Source organism: Macaca fascicularis, chromosome 7 (assembly GCF_037993035.2).
Source record: "Macaca fascicularis isolate 582-1 chromosome 7, T2T-MFA8v1.1".
Lineage (NCBI taxonomy): Eukaryota > Metazoa > Chordata > Mammalia > Primates > Cercopithecidae > Macaca > Macaca fascicularis.
Genome location: NC_088381.1, coordinates 130,768,294 through 130,788,505, shown reverse-complemented (window position 1 = coordinate 130,788,505; position 20,212 = coordinate 130,768,294). Strand labels below are relative to the sequence as shown.

Below are 20,212 nucleotides of genomic sequence, written 5' to 3'. Positions count from 1 at the left end.
AAGATATTTGAGTTTGAGTTGTAGGCTTCAGTATCATCCTTACAGTTATGGCTGTTCAAGTCATGTGACCAGACGATGTTACCCTGAGACTAAGGAGAAAAAAAATGAGGACAGAACTCTGAGGCAGATAATAGCTTTATTGTTCGCATGTCTTCTATAACCATAATTTGTGTTACTGGTTTGAAAGATGCCAAAAAGCTCATTAAGCTACCAAAACTATGCTGAGCACTACGTTTGCACTCACAAAATATTCTCAGGTAACTTTTACCAAATGAGAGACAGATAAAATAAAATCCATATGCTTATCAGTTTTCTCTGCTGCAGAAAAGTGAATCGAAGCCCTTCAGAGTAATTTTCTTAACTCACTGTAAATATAGACTTTGGTTTGGAGGAGATTAGGAAGTGAAGTATGTTCCCTGAATTTAGAAGACTATAGAGTTTTCCTTAGACCATGGCTAACAAAAAGACTTATTACGGTTTTCTGCTTTAAACAGCACTGTTAGCTTGGGGAAAGATGAATCCTTTGATGTGCAGACATGTTTCTGAAGACCAAAATAAGACATTAATATAACTAAATATTAACTAATAATGATAATCACAATATTTAAAAGATAATATGCAATTAGTACAAGATTTAAAGCAGACAGTGAGATACAACTTTCTTTTGCAAAAATGCTTAGATTTTGGAGCTATTTACTCTTCTGCCTAAAGTTGCCTGTTTCTTTCTACAAATCAAGCTGAAATGTAGGAGGTTGTTCCTGTGATTGCTAATTTTTATAGTCATGATTCCTTCGGAGTCTTAACCACACCTTATTCAGGATTTTTCTTTTGTCTGTTACACAACAGAGTAAGAGCAAGTGGAAGGGGGACATAGAGAAGAAAATCTTCTCCCTTAGCACCCAGAATCACTCAGGATTGTTTTTCTCTATGTCCAGGGAAAAGAAAGAAACTTTCCCCTTGACATTTTCTCGTTTTTACTTTTGAGAAACATTCCTATTTCATCCCATCTGTTTTTTTTTTTATTTGTTCTGTGATGAGTGTTAGTTTCTTTGCCAGTCATCCCTTATTCATAAACCTGGTTCTGATATAAAACTGCTTTCTGTGAGATCTTAGGATCGGTTTCAGAGAGCACACAGAAATAACAAGATTGTCGATAGACATTTAGTCTGAATACCTGCCCTGCAGTGCATGCTCTTAATCACCAAAGATAGACATAAAAGAAATATCAAATAAGTACAACAATATTGTTTTTCCAGTGGTACTCAAAGCTCATATAATTTGCTCAATGCAAGTATTTGGTTTTGCTATGGAATTTTAGGCTCTTTCACTTTTTCAAAGACAGATAAATTTGATCTCAGTTCTACCTGATCCCCCAAATTTGGAGCTGATCCCCAGTTTCAAAGATTCCAGTCTCCATAAAGGTAGTTAATTAATTTTCCGCATGCATTGACACCCTGCTGATTGCCTTTAGCTTGTTCACTTTTATGTTGGGTAGAGATAAATGTATGCACCCCGCCACATCAGTCAGTGGGCCTGACTTTGTTGGAGTCCATGCTCTCAGATCTTCAGAGAGGAAGAATGTGTCTGTATTGGTACAAAAATACATCAAAAAAAGGTGATTTCATCCTCCCTCCACCAAAGGCTTGTTGCTTATAAAAGCACAAATGAAATAACAATGAAAGTGAAGAGTCTGTTACTCACTGTTTTATAAAAGAGCCCAGGGACAGAGTGATGATTAAGGTAATGCTTTGCATATGAAAAAGATCAAGCTTCAATTTTTTTTTGTGCACTATTTTTTGTTGTTGCCATTTTCCTCTTCTTCCTCCTCCTTGTCCTCCTCTACCCTTTCCTCCTCCTTTTTGTCCTCATCTTGCATTTTTTTGGAGGGCTTTACATACGCAAATCACTGTCTAGAGAATTGGGTCCTGAATGTCTAAAGAAATGTAAGACAGATCTTAACTTGGGCTGTACATTGTAAACACCTGGGAAGGTTTTGAAACTATAGATTCTCTGAGAACCCAACCAAGACCAATTTAATAATTCTCCAGGGTGGAGTCTAGGTATAAGTATACTGTATTCTTTTAAAACTTCCCCAGATGATTTTAATGTATAGCTAGGTTTAAGACTTTCTGAATTTAGGGTGATGCCATTGCATCTTTAGAGGAGACCTGCAATAATCCGGGGTACTGAGCAGGGCTGACATCTGTTAGCACAGTGTCCAGGGCCCCACAGCGCTTTTACGGGCCTATAAGATGTTTCAATTTCTATTAACAGCAGAAGAAAACAGAGTAACTTTTAGGTAAAAATGAAAATTGAATGTGTGATATTAATATATTTATCTTTATAGGAATGCTGTTATAATATATACACATATGCATATATATATACACACACATATATATATATATGTATGTATATACTTTTTTTTTTTTTTTGAGACTGTCTTGCTCTGTCGCCCAGGCTGGAGTGCAGTGAGTGGTGCGATCTCAGCTCACTGCAACCTCTGCCTCCCAGGTTCGAATGATTCTCCTGCCTCAGCCTCCAGAGTAGCTGGGACTACAGGCACGTGCCACCACGCCCGGCTAATTTTTGTATTTTTAGTAGTGACGAGGTTTCACCATGAAGGAGTCCAGGAAGGAACGAAGGCTTAGGGTCCATGAAGGTGGTAATGCATCCTGGCACTGAGTTTGTTCTTATTTCCCAAGTTTGATTTATTTGTGGTTAAACATAGACTGTGTATATATAGATGGTAAACTACTAACATTGAATATGAAGAAAATTTTCATGTGTAGCACAATGAAATTGGAACTGACAGGCCAGTGGTTGAAAGGCAAAAGAAACACCACGATTATGTACAATTGTATATATATAATGCTTCACCCCAACATGACTTACACTCCTGGCACGATAATTTGCTGTTAAGTAATTTAAGACATCGTGGGAAAAATATAACTGAGGTACTGATAATGGCAAATACATAAAATATCTTTACAAGTATTCTTACAAACCCCAAAATAAAAACAACAATTCTAACATACAATTAAAGAGACCACCAATGATGTTTTCCATATCAAAAAATAGTAACAATGGATATTATATTCTTAGTTTTCCGATACATAAGTTCTGTATGTGAGAGGAACTTTAGGATACTCTCCCAAGCTTCCAAAGATGCTAGTATATTTGTTTTGTTTTTTGGCGTATATTATAACTCAGAGTTACATGCTAACAAGTATTTTTATTTTTATCCATTCCTACATCTAAATATTTAATGCATTTATGATTTTATGATTTGGACTTTTTGACTCCTACCTCCTGGGTCCCATTAGTCCTAGAGACACTGAATAACTGAATACATATGATGGGCAAAGCTGTTGAAAATATTTAAAAATTTCAATTTACCAAACTCTTTAACACATACGTTATCTTTGGCTTCATTGATGGCAAAGGGCAGAAGTTTTTGGTTTACCCCTTCAACTGTTTTTTTTGTTTGTTTGTTTTTGTTTTTGAGATGTAGTTTCGCTGTGTCACCAGGCTGGAGTGCAGTGGCGCAATCTCAGCTCACTGCAACCTCTGCCTCCTGCGTTCAAGTGATTCTGGTGTCTCCACTTCCTGAGTAGCTGGGATTATAGGAACGCACCACCACACCCGTCTAATATTTGTATTTTTAGTAGAGATGGGGTTTCACCATGTTGGCCAGGATGGTCTCGATCTCCTGACCTCGTGATCTGCTTGCCTCAGCTATTTTTTAGAATTCCCAGGTTCCAGGTTCCAGAAGGCAATGCTATGTCTTGTGTTGGTTATCTTTGCCCAGGGATACACAAACCTCTACTCTTGCTCTGTCATCTGCTTTTTATCTTTTTTTTCTACTGTAATTAGACCTAATTAGTATAATTCAAGGTTCATATAACCTTACACTGAAATTTTTCCATTTGTCAAATAGGTATACAGAAACAAACTTGAGTATTTAATATTTTTTTCCCTAAAGGAAATTTGCACTTGGGCAAGAAACACAATATTCTTTAAGTCCAGATCTAAGGGAGAAAGGGAAAAAGCAGGTGATACCCTTTACAATCCTTTACACTGCTGTGCCAGCCATCAGGGCCCTTGCTGAGTATCACTCAACAACAACATCACCAACAGTGGGATGCTGGGGTCCAGCGAGGCCATCAGAATCAAAGTTATGCTTCCCGAGGTGCTAAATGTGTATAAAGAATAGATAATGGTGTGTCACCCAAATAACTGCCGGACAGTCCATGAGAGCCATGTGATTCTAGGGGGGCTTACAGAGTGAGTGTGCTGGAGGCACTTGAAGAAGTGGACATCTAGCAGTATTGTGGATCAGTGTTGGTAACTGCGTCAGAGCAGGCCAGATAGAACAGCAGAAAGATCAGCTTTGGTAGAGCGCTTGGACTTGGAGTGACTTCCTGTGAACAAATTTTAGGACAACTCAGGAAAAGAGGGAGGCAAGACTATGGAGCATGACTGGCTGTGGTTTGACTGCCAGTAGATTTGAACTCATCACTGACTGTGCAGAGATAACCTAGTCATGTATAAACACATTTTCTCTCTTTTAGGTTCTTCAGCTGGGATCAGATATCCTTCCTCAGTATAAACAAGAAGCGCCAAAGACGCCACCACACATTATTTTACATTATTGTGCTTTTAAAACTACTTGGGATTGGGTGATTTTAATTCTTACCTTCTACACCGCCATTATGGTTCCTTATAATGTTTCCTTCAAAACAAAACAGAACAACATAGCCTGGCTGGTACTGGATAGTGTGGTGGACGTTATTTTTCTGGTTGACATCGTTTTAAATTTTCACACAACTTTCGTGGGGCCTGGTGGAGAGGTCATTTCTGACCCTAAGCTCATAAGGATGAACTATCTGAAAACTTGGTTTGTGATCGATCTGCTGTCTTGTTTACCTTATGACATCATCAATGCCTTTGAAAATGTGGATGAGGTAAGTCTTTTGTTTTGGTTTTCTGAGTACTGTGGGTCATATGTTTTGAAAACATCAGGATAAATGGATTCCACAGATAATCCAAACCTCTTTTTAGCCACCATTTTCAACTTTCTTGAAACCCTTGCCAAAAGTTATTGCATTTGATCACCTTAAGTTAGTGTTCATCTATTTCTTTTCCTTGATATCTGGTTGAAAATACTAACTACTGGGAATTGGAGGTTGTGGATGGAAGAAGTGGAGGAGAAGAAAAGTGGTGGCATTTGAAGTCAATTATGGTTCACAAACTACAGAATTGATTGAAAGAAGATATTAGGTTGGTGCAAAAGTGATTGTGGTTTTCACAATTACTTTTAATGGTAAAAACCACATTTACTTTTATAACAACCTAATAAGTAGATGTATTTTCTTTGAAAAGCTTCAGCATTTGAACACTCTGTTCATTCACAGATCTATTGACTGCTCCTCTCAAGATACTTATGGTAACAGTGGTAGAGTTAACATAAAGATAAAGAAAGTTTTATGAAAGAGCAATTCTTGAATTTTTGCCACTTTGGTTTCTTCGTCATAGCTTTTGCTTTACATTTTGTCTGAATATATTTGTGGGTATTGGATGACATATTAGTCCATTTTCATACTGCTATAAATATACAACCTGAGACTGGGTAATTTATAAACAGAAGATATTTGACTCACAGTTCCACATGGCTGGAGAGGCCTCAGGAAACTTATAATCCTGGTGGAAGGAAGCAAGGACCTTCTTCACATGGCAGCAGGAGAGAGAAAGGAGCACAGGGGAAACTGCCACTTTTAAAACCCCCAGATCTCGTGAGAACTCCCTCACTATCATGGGAACATCGTGGGGAAAACTGCCCCCATAATCTAATCACCTCCCACCAGGTCCCTCTCTTGACATGTGGGGATTACCATTCGAGATGAGATTTCGGTGGGGACACGGAACCAAACCATATCAGATGACTTCTGATGTCTGGTCTAATTTAAGGCTCTGCTTTTTCAGTGTTATCAGTGCACCTAGAAGTAATTAAAATATGTAAAAGCTTAAAAGACCACTTCATTCACAGCTTCTCAGCCTCTAACTTAATAGCAGATGATATTTAAGTTGTTACACCAAGCTAATAGGATATAACCAGTAATTTCAATTCATAATATATAGAAGAGTCAGTATAGAATATATCTATTATTAAAATGTCTTAATAATGGTAATATTACTAACTTAATTGTCCTAAGATGTTCCTATAGATTCTACTCTGTAGACTGCTCAATGGAAAATTCCTTATTCTGTTATTATTATTATTATACATTATAATATATTATTGTTTCTCTATGTGTGTTGGGAGATAGATTGAAACTTTTCTTCAGTGACTTTTTCCATAAAATATTTACATTCAATCAACTATAATAATACAAATATTATTTCCCCCAAATTTAATGTAGACATTGTATTTTCATACTGTATATGTAATTATTACTTTACAAATTATGGGAAAAAAAGAAATCATAGTAATTCATTTTCCAAGTTTTCAGTCCACCTACATGAAGCTTTTAAAGATTTTTTTTTTCAAATTTACCTTCTGAAGTGAGTTAAAGGAGTTAATTTTGAAAATACAAATCACATAATAGGGGACAATAAGCAGTATTTATGTTTTGCACACTACACAGATGATTACATTAATACATTGGTTATTTAGAACATAGGCCTAAAGATTTTAATAAAAGGAATCACTCATGTGGAATCTAGAAAAGTTCATCTCATATAGAGTAGAATGATGGTAACCAGGGGGTGGGGTGAATGGAGAGATGGTCAAAGAATACAAAACTTCAGTTAGGTGGAACTAAATTCAAGAAATCTGTTATACAACATGGCGACTATAGTTAACGATGTACTACATTCTGTAAAAATGCTAAGAAAGTGGATGTAAAGTGTTCTCACCACAAAAATGATAACTATGTGAAGAAACACATATGTTAACTAGCTAGATTTAGTCATTCCACAATGCATACATACTTAAAGACGTCATGTTCTACATAGTAAATACATGCACTTATTTCTGTCAATTAAAAATAATCAAAAGATTGGTTTGATTAGTATTGCAGTAAATATATTGTATAATAATAAATACATTTATAATTATATGTAATACTGCAAATTTATATTAAAAGATTCCCTCAATTTTGCTCATATTCAAGAAATGCAAAGTAAATCTGCACTAAGTACAATTTTCATTTATCATGCTGCAAAGCCCGAAACTGTTAGAACGCTAGGCTACTGAGTGTAGTAGCTAAGTAGGCACACCGCTCAAATCTCCTTTCATAAACACGTGTTGTGTGGAGTACAGTCAGCGGCACCCTCGGTCCAGCTCCTGGCTTTAGAAAGCCTGTTGTTAGCATCTCTTCTTAACTCAGCATTTAGTGATCTCACAGTGGTAGCTTGAAATTAGCCACAGTGGGAGTATTTACACCACAGAAAGTAGCAAAAGCTACAAATCAAGGCCTTTTAAAAAAAACTTTCTGTAGAGCTAGTTGTTAATCATTTTCCAACACAGCACTGAACACAGTTAACTGAAGGCTGCTGCCTTTTCTGATCTGCTGCAGCTCACATATTGGAGCTGGGCTCACACATTTCCCCAGGGCTGCTCCCTGTCAATGTCTGAGTATGGTGGGAATACTATAACTTGTCCATACGTGCAACTTCTGCTCTGGGACTGTCCATTTATTATGTAAAAGTTTAAGGTTTTTCTTCCTACCTGAGTCTTCCTTCCCTCTTTCACAGGTGTTAGACTTGCATTGTAGTCCAAAGGCTCTTCGTGTTCCCCTCCTCCCCATTTTGTCCTTCCCAGGCATTTACATCAGTAAAATTCTTGCGTAAATAACCCTGGCTTGGCATCTACTCCTTACAGGACCTCAATTGATCAAGTGGGATGTGGTACGTCCCTCTCATATACTGCTCAGGGGAGAACGAATTGGTAAAATCTCTATAAAGAACAGTTGGCAATGTCTCGTTTTAAAAAAGAGAAGACCCTAGAGCGCCACTTTCAAATTTTTCGGTGGATTCTTTTATTATTTGCTTCCATGTCACCAAACAACGTGACTACATATCTACCTCTTGGTTTGTCAATTTTAGGTTTTGTCTTTGACTTCTCACTATGAAAGGTGAGATTTTAGCTCCCCTTTCTACCTTCTCTTACTATTTACATGCACCATTTTCATCACCTCATTCTCACAATGTATCATCCTTTTGATTCAATAAATATTAAGGGTTGATATTTTTGTGATTAATTTGTTTCTTTTTGTGGAGACAGAGTCTTGCTCTGTCACCCAGGCCAGAGTGCAGTGGTATGGTCACTGCAACCTCTGCCTCCCAGGTTCAAACGATTCTCCTGCCTCAACCTCCACAGCAGCTGGGACTAGAGGTGCACACCACCACACTTGGCTAATTTTTAAAAATTTTTTTAGTATTTCACCACGTTGGCCAGTCTGGTCTTGAATTCCTGACCTCAATTGATCCGCCGCCTCAGCCTCCCAAAATGTTAGGATTACAGGTGTGAGCCACTGGGCCCTGCCAAGTGTTTATATTATTATGACTGCAAATGTGCACTTTCTAGCTGATCCTTGCAGCATGTTGTAATTACTTTTCCTTTTCTGCACTTTCCATTTTTCTGGGAGCTGATAACTGATTTTATGTTTTCTATGTTCTTATCACTAATTCAGCCACAAAGTTCTCTGACAATTATCTAAATCTCCCTTCATTACATTGATGCAAGAGATATTCTATCAATATCATTTTCTTAAACAAACCTCTCTTTACTCTGTCACCTAATTGATGGTTGAGCTAGCTATAATATTCTTGGCTAAAGATAATTTTCCTTCAGAATTTTGAAAGATACAATGCCATTGTACTCTATCTTCCGGTAATTCTGATAAGAAACTTGAAGTCATTAAGATTTCTGGTCCTTTACATGTGACCTATTTTCTCCTTCTGGAAGTTTCATATATCTTCTCTGTTCCAAGGTTCTGTAACTTTCTGATGCTATACCTTTGTGCAGATCTATTTTCATCAGTGTTGATGGGTGTCAACTAGGTGGTCCTTTTCAGTCTGGAAAAACATGGCTACTGTCTCGATATTTTTCCTATTATGATTTTCTCCAGCCCTCTGACCTTTTCTAAATTTTCTCTCTTTCTGGAACTCCTTTTATTCAGATATTGTACCTATGGGACCACTCCTGTAATTTCCTTTTTTAAAAAAAAAAAATCTCCTATTTTCCAATCCTTTATGTTTTTGCTATACTTTCTGGGAGATTTCTTCCACATTTTTCTAACGTTCTTTGTCCCTAATAATGCTTTCCTTGCTTAAGGTCTGGTTTGCTCTATACTATTATAGCTAAATTTGCTTTTGTGTAGTTGGTGTGTACTTGGTCTGTATATTTCTGGATATATATTTTATGAGTAGTGTATAGATTCTGAAAGTCTCTTTAACAGGCAAGTTTAATCTGTTTACATTGATTGTGATTAATTACGTTTTGATTTACTTAGTACATCTTATTTTCTATTTTTAAATGCCTTTTCTTATCTTTGTTTTTTGCTGTTTTCTTTTCCCTTTTGTTTTTCCAGGTTTTGGATTGATTGAATTTTTCTTTAATCTCTTGGATTCCTCCTACTGGTTTGGAATTTTTTCTGTTAATCGATTACTTGTACATTTTTAACATCAGTGTTTGACTTAAATTCCAGAAGCTTCTAAGTATCTTTACCTTTCTTCATTCAATTCAAGCACTTCTGTTCCCCTTCATCTTTCAAATGATTATTGTCTTTTATTTTGGGCCTACATTATTTTTAGTTTTTTCCTTTTAATCTGTGATTGTTTTATTAATATTCAATTGTCAATTCTTATTTAGATTTATCCACGTTTATCAGCTTCTTCATTCATACTATTTTACGCATTCTTCGCCTTCTTTCTGGGTCAGTTCCTGTAAATTGGCTCCTTATTACCCCTAATTATAACATTCACCTTTTTGGAACATATTTCTTTCAGGAAGCCTGCCTGCATCATTCCCAAGCAGCTTTAATTAATATCTTCACCATATTTCATCTGTATAGGTATGCATCTTAATAGAGTTAAAAATATTTTTTCTTTTGTTGATTTGTGTGTGTTCATAAGCACTATATCAGCTGTTGGATGTTCTGGAGTCTTGTGCCTTGTCTAGGACATATTTGTTTTGAGACTTTGAGAGGGTTACTCTGGTTCTCAGTTTCCATGATGTAAAACAAGGGAAGGAGTGTATAGCTAAATTACTTATATCACAAGGTGGTTATACGGAATAAATGGGAAAAGGGATACTAATAAATTTTGCGTGTAGAATTCTGCTAGTCTGATGGGGTATGATTATTTCATTTGTATGTTTGTTTCCTCAGCTGGATTATAAATCCTGTGATGGTGAACAATGTGTCTTCTATCTCCTTGGTATTTCCTCATTGCTCTTAAGGTATACTGGTGACTTATTGACATGAAGCAGTAAAGTGTTAGCAAGGTTTTAGTAAATTGTACAATGACATAAAAATAAAATAGAACTTAAACCTGAAGAGGAAGTACATTAATGGTGTCTTGGGAATAAGAGAGAATATGAGTCTGAAAATTATGATATAATCCTTTTACATGATGCCAAGTGCAGAATGACATAAAAGACTTAATAACATTCTTTATTTTCGAGATTGTCAGCATGCTCTCTGAAGGTAGTTTGGTTTACTAGGAATTCATGAACTGAATATGTGATTCTTTAAGAAGATTGTGAGGCAGAAAAGATAGATTCCATTGAAGAAGGCATTCTGTTTGAAAAGAAGGAACATAAATGTTCTAAAAGCCATAAACAGAGGGTAAAAGAATGTTGTCACTAAGAATCTAAAGAATAGGATTGAGCTTCTTTGTAGTATGCATTGGAATACAGCTTTGGGAGGTTCAGGGAGCCTGAATTTGGAGAGATTAGAGGGAGTTGAGCCATAGAACATCATCAAAGATGGAGCAGCTGCAGATAACATGCAGTTCGGTAGCATAGGAGGATTTAGGAAATATGATACATGGGGAATTTTGATGATAATGAGTAGTCTTAGTAAGTGATAAACATAAAAACTAGGTCAAAAAATGAAATTGAGAAAAGATAACTCATGCATCGCTTTAGAAGAAAGAATGAATAGAACAATGACTGCTAAGTGGAAGTATGTAAATACTTTTAATTTTCAGAAAAGTTTATGGAAAATAATTTTCTAAATTATTGTTTTGTCATGAATTATACTTGTCAAGCTGCCACATGCATTATTTCACTTTATCCTATATAATTACATTAATAATTCTTATTTCTGATCTAGTCATTAAAACAAGAATAGGAAATCAGAGAGGCTAATTATGCTTCTAGACTTCAGTAACTTTTGTCAGCTTAGAATCCTCTTTGTCCCTTTTTCTTGCCATCTCAGACTTTCTGCAAAGAATAGCATATTAGAAATTGTTATTTAATACAGTTGGCTTGCCATTACCTTTTCATTAAAGTGTATGGATAATTTAAAATAATATTTGAGTAGTGTGACTAGGATGTACCTAATTTTTCTGTTTGTTTTCCTAGTTTTATTCTTATTAAATCCATATATACTGCCTCTCTAAGTCTGTTTTGTGCTGCCATAGCAAAATACCACAGGTTGAGTCATTTATGAAGAACAAGAACTTATTTCTCACAGTTTTGGAGACTAGGAAGTCCAAGGCACTGGCATCTGGTGTCTTGTGGGGGCCTTCCTACTGTCTCCTCACATGGTGGAAGGCAGAAGAGCAGACAAGACAAATGATGTGTCCTCATAGTGGCATTAATCCATGCATGAGGGCAGATCCCTCATGACCTGAATACATTCTATTTGACCTCATCTCCCAATATTATTGCATTGAAGATTAAGTTTTAACATATATATTTGAGGGGACAAACCAATCAAACCATAGCACTACCCAATCCTTCTTGGAATTGGTTGATTTTTCTTTTCACTGTAATCCCCAGCTGATGATAGCATGCCAACATTGAGTCCTGAGCAATCTGCTGTTAAATCTAACTTTGTAAAGAGTGTGAGCCTTTTTAAAAATAGACTTTATTTTTTTAAGACTGCTTTTAGGTTTGTAGCAAGATTGAGGAGGTACAAAGATTTCCCATGTACCCTTTGCTCCCAAACATGCATAGATTCTCCCACTATGAAAATTCCGCACCAGAGTGGTACATCTGTTACAGTTGATAAACCCAGATGAATACATCATTGTCACCCAAAGTTGATAGTTTCTAGTGGCTTTCACTCTTGATTTTGTACCTTTAATGGGTTTGGACAGAAGTATGATGACATGTGTCCTCCATTACAGCATCACACAGATTAGTTTTACTGTCTTAAAATTTTTTCCATGCTCTGCTTATTCTTTCCCCCTTCTCTGCTAACCCGTGGCAATCACTGATCCCTTGTGTCTCAATAGTTTTGGCTTCTCTAAGTGTCACATAGTTAGAATCAGATAGTTTGTAGCTTTTTCATATTGGCTTCTTTCTCTTAGTAATATGCATTTAAGGTTCCTCTGTGTTTTTTCAAGGCATGATAGCTCTTTTTTTTTTTTTTTTTTTTTTTTTTTTCTGTGCTGAATAACATATCATTGTCTGGATGTATCACAGTTTATTTATTCATTCACCTACCTACTAAAGAACATCTTGGATGCTTCCAAGTTTTGTCAAAATTAGGAATAAAGCTGTTATAAACATTCATGCGCAGGTTTATGTGTAGACATAAGTTTTAAACATATTTGGGTAAATACCAAGAAACATGATTGCTGAATCATATGGTAAGACTATGTTTAATTTTGTAAGAAACTTTCAAACTGTCTGTCTTCCAAAGTGGCAGCAACATTATGTATTCCCATCAGCGATGAATGAGAATTTCTGTTGTTCCTCATCCTTGCCGACATTTGGCGGTGTTAGTGTTTTGGAGTTTGACTATTCTAATAGGTGTGTAGTGGTATCTGTTTAAATGTATCTGTTTTGATGTTTTAAAATTTGCATTTGCCAAATGGCATATGTTGCTGAACATCTTTTTATATGCTTAATTCTCATAGGAATATCTTCTTTGGTAAGATGTGTGTTCAGATCTTTTGTCCATTGTTTATTTTTATTGTTGTTTTAAGAGTTCTTTTTATATTTTAGATGATCATACTTTATTAGATGTCTTTTGCGAATATTTTCTCTCAGTTTGTGGCTTGTCTTCTCATTCTTTTGACTGTGACTTTTGCAGAGCAGAAGTTTACATTTTAATTAAGTCCAGCTTATCAATTATCACTTTCATGGATTGTGCCTTTGGTGTTGTACCTGTAAAGTTATTGTCATACTCAAGGTCATCTAGATTTTCTCCTGATAAATAGATAAAACTTATCTCCCATAAGTTTTATAGTTTTGCATTTTACATTTTATACGATTCATTCTGAGTTAAATTTCATGAAGGGTGTAGGGTCAGTGTGGATATCCAGTTGTTTCATCACTATTTTTTGAAAAGACTTTGTTTTGTTGCATTGCCTTTTTGCCTTCTTCTAATATCAGTTGATTATATTTATGTGGGTCTGTTCCTGGATTCTCTACTCTGATCAGTTAATCTGTTTGTCTATTTTTTCACCAATGCCATACTCTCTTTATTGCTATAGTTCTATAGTTAGTCTGAAAGTCATGTAGCATCAGTCTTCTGACTTTGTTCTTCAACTTCCATATTGTAGTGGCTATTTTGAATTTTTTGGCTGTCCATATAAGCTAGAATCAGTCTACTTGTATCAACAAAATAACCTGCTAGGTTCTTGACTGGGTTTTTGTTGTCTCTAGTTCATTTGGAGAAGAACTGACATCTTAACAATATTGAGTCTTACTATCCATGAACATGAAATATCTCTTCACTTATTTAGTTCTTCTTTGATGTATTTCATTGGTTTTGTAGTTTTCCTCATAGATCATGTACACATTTTATTAGATTTATATTTAAGTATTTTGAGGAGGGCTAAAGTAAATGGCATTATGATTTTTATTTCAAATTCCTCTTGTGCCTTGCTGGTATACAGAAAAGCAATTGCCTTTTGTATTAACCTTGTAACCTAGAACCTTACTATAATTACTTCTGAGTTTCATGGTTTTTGGTCAATTTATTCATATTTTCTACATAGATAATTATCTCATCTCATGAATAATCATCTGTGAACAATGACATTTTTATTTCTTCCTTCCCAGTAAGTGTACCTTTTCTTGTTTTATTGCATTAGCTAGAATTTCCATGATGATTTTGAAAAGAAGTGATGAGAGGGAACATCTTTGCCTTGTTCCTGATCTTAATAGGAAAGCTTCTAGTTTTTCACTCTTGAATATGATGTTAGTTATAGGTTTTTTTTTTGGTAGATGTTCTTTATCATGTTCAAGAATTTCCTCTTGTAGTTTGTTGAGAGTATTTTATCACGAATAGATGTTGGATTTATTAAATGATTTATCTACATCCATTGATATGATCGTGCCATTTTCCTTTAGCTTGTTGATGTTATGGATTACATTAATTGACTTTCAAATGTTGCACCAGCTTTGCATACCTAGAACCAAATCCAGTTGGTCACAGTGTATACTTTTTAAAATACATAGTTAGATTAAAAATTTTTTAATTGAATATTAACAAAACTAGTATTTCATTGAGAATTTTTACATCTACATTCATGAGAGATATTGGTTTGCACTTTTCTTGTAATGTCTTTGTCTGGTTTTGGTATTGGGGTAATGCTGGTCTCATCAAATGAGTAAGAAGTATTCTTTCTGCCTCTACCTTCTGGAAAACATTGGAGGAAATTGGTATAATTTATTCCTTAAATGTTTGATAGATTTCACTTGTGAACCTATCTGGGCCTGATGCTTTGTGTTTTAGAAGGTTATTAATTATTGATGCAATTTCTTTAATAGATATAGTTCTATTGAGATTATTTTTTTCTTGTGTGGGTCTTAGCAGATGTGTCTCTCAAGGATTTGGTTTATTTCATTATCAAATTTATCAGATCTGTGGGCAGAGTTGTTCATGGTATTTCTTAATTATCCCTTTAGTATTCATGGACTTTGTAGTAGTGTCCCCTCTTTCATTTCTAATGTTAGTAATTTGTATCTTCTCTCTGTCTTGTTTCATTAGCCTGACTAGAGGCTTATTTGTTGTTTATTTTTTTTTTTTGAGACGGAACCTCACTCTGTCACCCAAGCTGGAGTGCAGTGGCGCAGTCTCAGCTCGCTGCAACCTCTGCCTCCTGGCCTCAAGTGATTCTCATGCTACAGGCGCATGCCACCATGCCTGGCTAATTTTTTGTAACTTGGTAGAGACAGGGTTTCACCACGTTGCCCAGGGTGGTCTCGAGTTCCTGAGATCAGGTGATCTGCCTGCCTTGGCCTCCCAAAGTGCTGGGATTCCAGGCATGAGCCACTGCGCCCAGCCAAAAAAAAAAAAAAATTAATTTTATTTTAAGTTCTGGGATATACGTGCAGGACATGCTGGTCTGTTACAGAGGTAAACCTGTGTCATGGTGGTTCGCTGCACCGATCAATCCATCACCTAGGAATTAAGCCCCGCATGTATTAACTATTCTTCTTGATGCTCTCCCTCCCACTCCCTGGCATCCCCTCCCCACCTTCAGGCCCAGGTGTATGTTGTTCTCTTCCCCGTGTCCATGTGCTCATTGTTCAGCTCTCACTTATGAGTAAGAACATGTGGTGTTTGGTTTTCTGATTTTTAAAATCCTTTCAAAGAATCAGCTTTTGGCTTTGTTGATTTTTAAAAATGTATGTCCTATTTTCAATTTCATTTATTTCTGCTTTAATTTTTTTTTTTTTTGAGACGGAGTCTCGCTCTGTCACCCAAGCTGGAGTGAAGTGGCACGATCTTGGCTCACTGCAAACTCTGTCTCCTGGGTTCACACCATTCTCCTGCCTCAGCCTCCCAAGTAGCTGGGACTAAAGGCACCCGCCACCATGCCTGGCTAATTTTTTTGTATTTTTAGTAGAGACGGAGTTTCACCGTGTTAGCCAGGATGGTCTCGATCTCCTGACCTCATGATCCGCCTGCCTCGGCCTCCCAAAGTGCTGGGATTGTAGGCTTGAGCCACCGTGCCCAGCTATTTCTGCTTTAATTTTTATGATGGCTTTTCTTTGACTTACTTTGCATTTAATTTCCTCCTCTTTTTTTAGTTTGCAAAAGTGAAAGTTTAGATTATTGATTTTAGATTTTTCTTCTTTTCCGGTATATGCATTCAAAGCTATAAATTTCCCTCTAAGCACTGCTTTTGCGATATACTGTCCTACACGTTGTTAAATTGTATTTTCATTTTCATATAGTTCAAATTATTTTAAATTTCTTTTGAGATTTCTTCTTTGACTCGTGTTATTTAAAGTGTGTTATTTAATCTCCAAGTGTTTAGGTATTTTTGAAATATTGTTCTGTTATTGATTTCTAATTTAATTCCATTGTGACCTGAAAGCTGACATTGTATGATTTCTGTTCTTTTAATAAACATAGTGATTCTAATAATAATTTAAAATTCATTTATATTTATATTGAGTATTGGATTAGTAGCTGATCCATACTCGTCTTTCATCTATAGGCTCAGAGAAGGTGTGTTGGTGAGCCTATTTGGCATCCTTTAATTGTACTTCAAGAAAAGAATTCAAATGCAGCAAAGATCTTTAGAGAGCTAATGATTAGGTATTATGCTTCTTTCTAGAAGAATCTCCAAAGCAGAGACTCTGTCTCTGTAACTCATCTTGGATTTGTATACCTACCAAGATGCCTGACATCTAATTGCCACCCTACAAATATTTCTACTGAAGTGAATGAGGCATACCACATTTCCTAACTATACGTGCTTTTTGTTAATAATGGGAAAGATATGGCCAGAGGGAAACCTTTGTGGCTTAATCTTAGCTGTGCTCTAAACTCTTTCTCCTCACAGACTATAGGGCATATCCTTTGACAACTATGTTCACATTTCCTCTCATGAGTTCCTTTCCATGAGTACTCTTATGCTGTCATGTAAATAATCCTCCAGTCAGATGACCTGCCCTACCAGCTTTCCATACATGTTTAAGGATTACCTTAGGGTTATGCCTCCAAGCTGTGATCTCCCACTGGGAGTACAAAGTATTGTGGACAAATAAATACTAATGAATACAAAGATGAACAAGACACAGTCTCTGAACAGATACCTACCTTCTACTTTGAGGGAAAACTTTCTCACAAACTATTCAAAGGTGTAAATAAAAGAGGGGTCAGGGTGAAGGAAGAGATAGGGAAAATATTTGGAGAAAGGGTAAGAGTCAGCCTCAAGTTCCAAATTGGAACATGATGGCTATCGTGTAAGCTTTTAAATTCTATTCCTGGTGGGCATTGGTAGAGAATGTTATCAAGGCTGGGTAATACACAGCTTTAAAGATAGACATTCTTAGATTTGAGAAGTTTGGTGATGTTGCAGGAACATTCTTTTGCATGAATTTCCACTGAGACAAAGCAGTCTGTTTAACTGAGGGAATTAGCTTTGAGAGGATAGGAAATAACAAGCAATGAGGATAGCATTGAGCTTCCTTTGTTTGATTTTCTTGTTTACATAAAAGATTTTTTATCTGTACTGATCTTCATTCATGATAAATTGTTCCTATTGTTAAGCATCAGGGGATGATTCTAACATAGAGGCAAAGAAGGTTGAAATATATTGGAATTTGTATGTTACAGTTAACTCTTAAACAGTTTTTTACCATAAGTAATTATGAATACTTGCATAGAGGTTGCTGTTCATTGTCTTTCTGTGTGATAATTATCCCCACGCTTGAGAAATCGTAGTTTTGTTATTCTGCTTTTGGGGAAGTTCCAGTGGAGTTCATCCCTACTTCATTTAGCCTTTTTAATACTTTGTTTTATTCCCTGATGTCACTGCTTTCACACAACACACACTAACTTGTAAACAATGTGTTTGTCTTTGTATTGAATTTCTTAATCTTTAAGAAGTGTTGTTTATATTTAGGTAAAGGGTTAACAAAATTATTTCTCCTTCTGCTTGAGAATTTGACTTTTGGCTAGCAGTCTTCCTTTGTTTCCCTGGGAACTGATGAAGGGAACATGTCATTTATGTTTCTAGGCAATATTACTTATGTTTTAAAAAATGGCTGGGCATGGTGGCTAATGCCTGTAATTGCAGCCCTTAGGGAGGCAGAGGAAGGAGGATTGCTTGAGCCCAGGAGTTTGAGGACAACCTGGGCAACATACCAGGACCCCATCTCCACAGAAAGAAAAAAATATTCCCTCATCAGTAAATTGCATCTAGGCTGTGAGGAACTTTTAATAAACTATAAATAACTTCATAAGGACACCATGGCTTATAGGTTCCTTGAATGATGGAGCTTTCAGGGTTCCAACAGATATGAGTGTATCTCTTGTGGGACTCTGAAACCTATGCCTGTGGCATTGTTATTAGAAGTATTAGATTAGGTAGAGCATGAGGCTGTCAAAAGCTACATCCGCAAACATTACCAACACAACCTGTTAAAAAGACAAAGTTGAGTTGAATTTATTGCTTACCACAGTAGAAGGGAACACTGCCATGCAAAGCTCTGGTAGTGTACTCAGAGCAGGAAAGACAAGGACAGGATGGATTAAGAATCGAACGTTTGATTTAAGGTGGGCTTTTAAAAACGGGGAGGGGCTAGGGGAGTGGGCTTTATCAGAATTGGGTAAAGTTCAAGAATATGATACAATAGCACAGGATTGGAGGAAACAGCAAGGCAAGGATTTTGAAGGAAAGAATTCAAAGAATCTCAGGCCATTAACTGTCTGCAGATACTTTTCACTAAAGAGTTAATAGGTCTTTGCAAAGTTCCTGTAATAAAAATATCAAACCATTTTTCTGAGCAGGAGAGTTGTGGAGAAAGAAAGTCATGCTAAGGGAGACAGAGGGATAGTCCAAAGTCACGTTAATGTAGACGGTAAGATAGAGTTTTAGTTTTCAGTGTCCAGGATGAGTGAGAGTAGTGGTGATGGTGAGATTAGACTATTTCTCAAGGCTTTTAAGTCAGGATGTCTCCAGTACCTGCTGACTGAGTCTTATTTTCTCATTTTTAAGTTGTCTTCTTGGGGAGATGGGGGACAGGGAGCATAGCTCTTTGGACTGCTGCACAAACTGCTATGAGGTCTATGTCCATGGGAGAAGATGTTAATACTGTCCTTTTGATGAGCAGGGATTTCTATTCTGTACCCTTCTGAGTCTATGATAAACAAGCATGATCTACAATAGTCGTGTTTGAATGTTTAGTTGATCAGTATTGCAGATACAAATACAGAGTTTATGATCAAATGCCTGGTGTGCACTTTCCCAGAAGATGCTAGTTTCCATTGTGATTTGTTTGTTTTTGGGTAATTGTGTCAGGAAAAATCAGCCGTCTTCAGTTATATTCATGGTTATACACAGGATTACACTGAGTTGTGAATGGCCTTACTCAAAAACTTTTACAGATGTTGCAGTTGGTGACAGTGAGTTAAGAGGTCTAGATCATGGAAAGCAGTGCAAAAATTATTTTACCATAAATTACAGATTTTTAGATTTGCTCAATTTTATATTCAATATGATGCTACTGGAATTTTAGAATCACTTCTTCTTGTCTTCAGTATTGAAATCTAACAAGTTTAAAAAAAGAACATCTATTTAATGACATCTTACCTATGTTGGCAAAGAAAGTAATTATTTTTAGGAAATATACAGTCTCCATGTACAGAAGCCTGCCAGTACATATGATAAACATATCACTAGGACTCATCACTAGCTCAATTGTTAAATTTTTGCTCTTTAGTGTTATGAATGACTGTGTATTTGGTTTGAATTCTGAGATGTGGTGGTACATTGAGAAATATACAGGGATGGCTGTCTTAGTCCATTTTGTGTAGCTATAACAGTATGCCCGAGGCTGGGTAATTTATAAAGAAAAGAAGTCTATTTTGCTCACAGCTCTGCAGGTTAGGAAGTTCAAGAGCATGGCCCTGGATTCTGATGAGGATTTTCATGCTGCATCATAACCTTGTGGAGAAAGTCAAAGGACAAGCAGACATATGAGGAGAGACAAAACCCAAACAGTGCCCTGGCTCTAGAAAAATCTACTGTTGCAGGAAGTTATCCATTCCTTTAAGAATGAATC

General features: G+C 36.3%; 1 protein-coding gene across 2 annotated transcripts in view; it reads left to right on the top strand.

The window, feature by feature from the left end:
• Positions 1–20,212, top strand: part of KCNH5 (potassium voltage-gated channel subfamily H member 5) — a 346,531-nt gene that overhangs the window by 59,580 nt on the left and 266,739 nt on the right. For both annotated transcript variants that reach the window (XR_012416327.1, XM_005561443.4), the window contains exon 6: positions 4,575–4,967. Coding sequence is in view for 1 of the 2 variants with exons in the window: in XM_005561443.4 (XP_005561500.1) it covers positions 4,575–4,967 (393 nt within the window). In the remaining variant the exon portion in view is untranslated. The remainder of the gene's footprint in view (positions 1–4,574; positions 4,968–20,212) is intronic.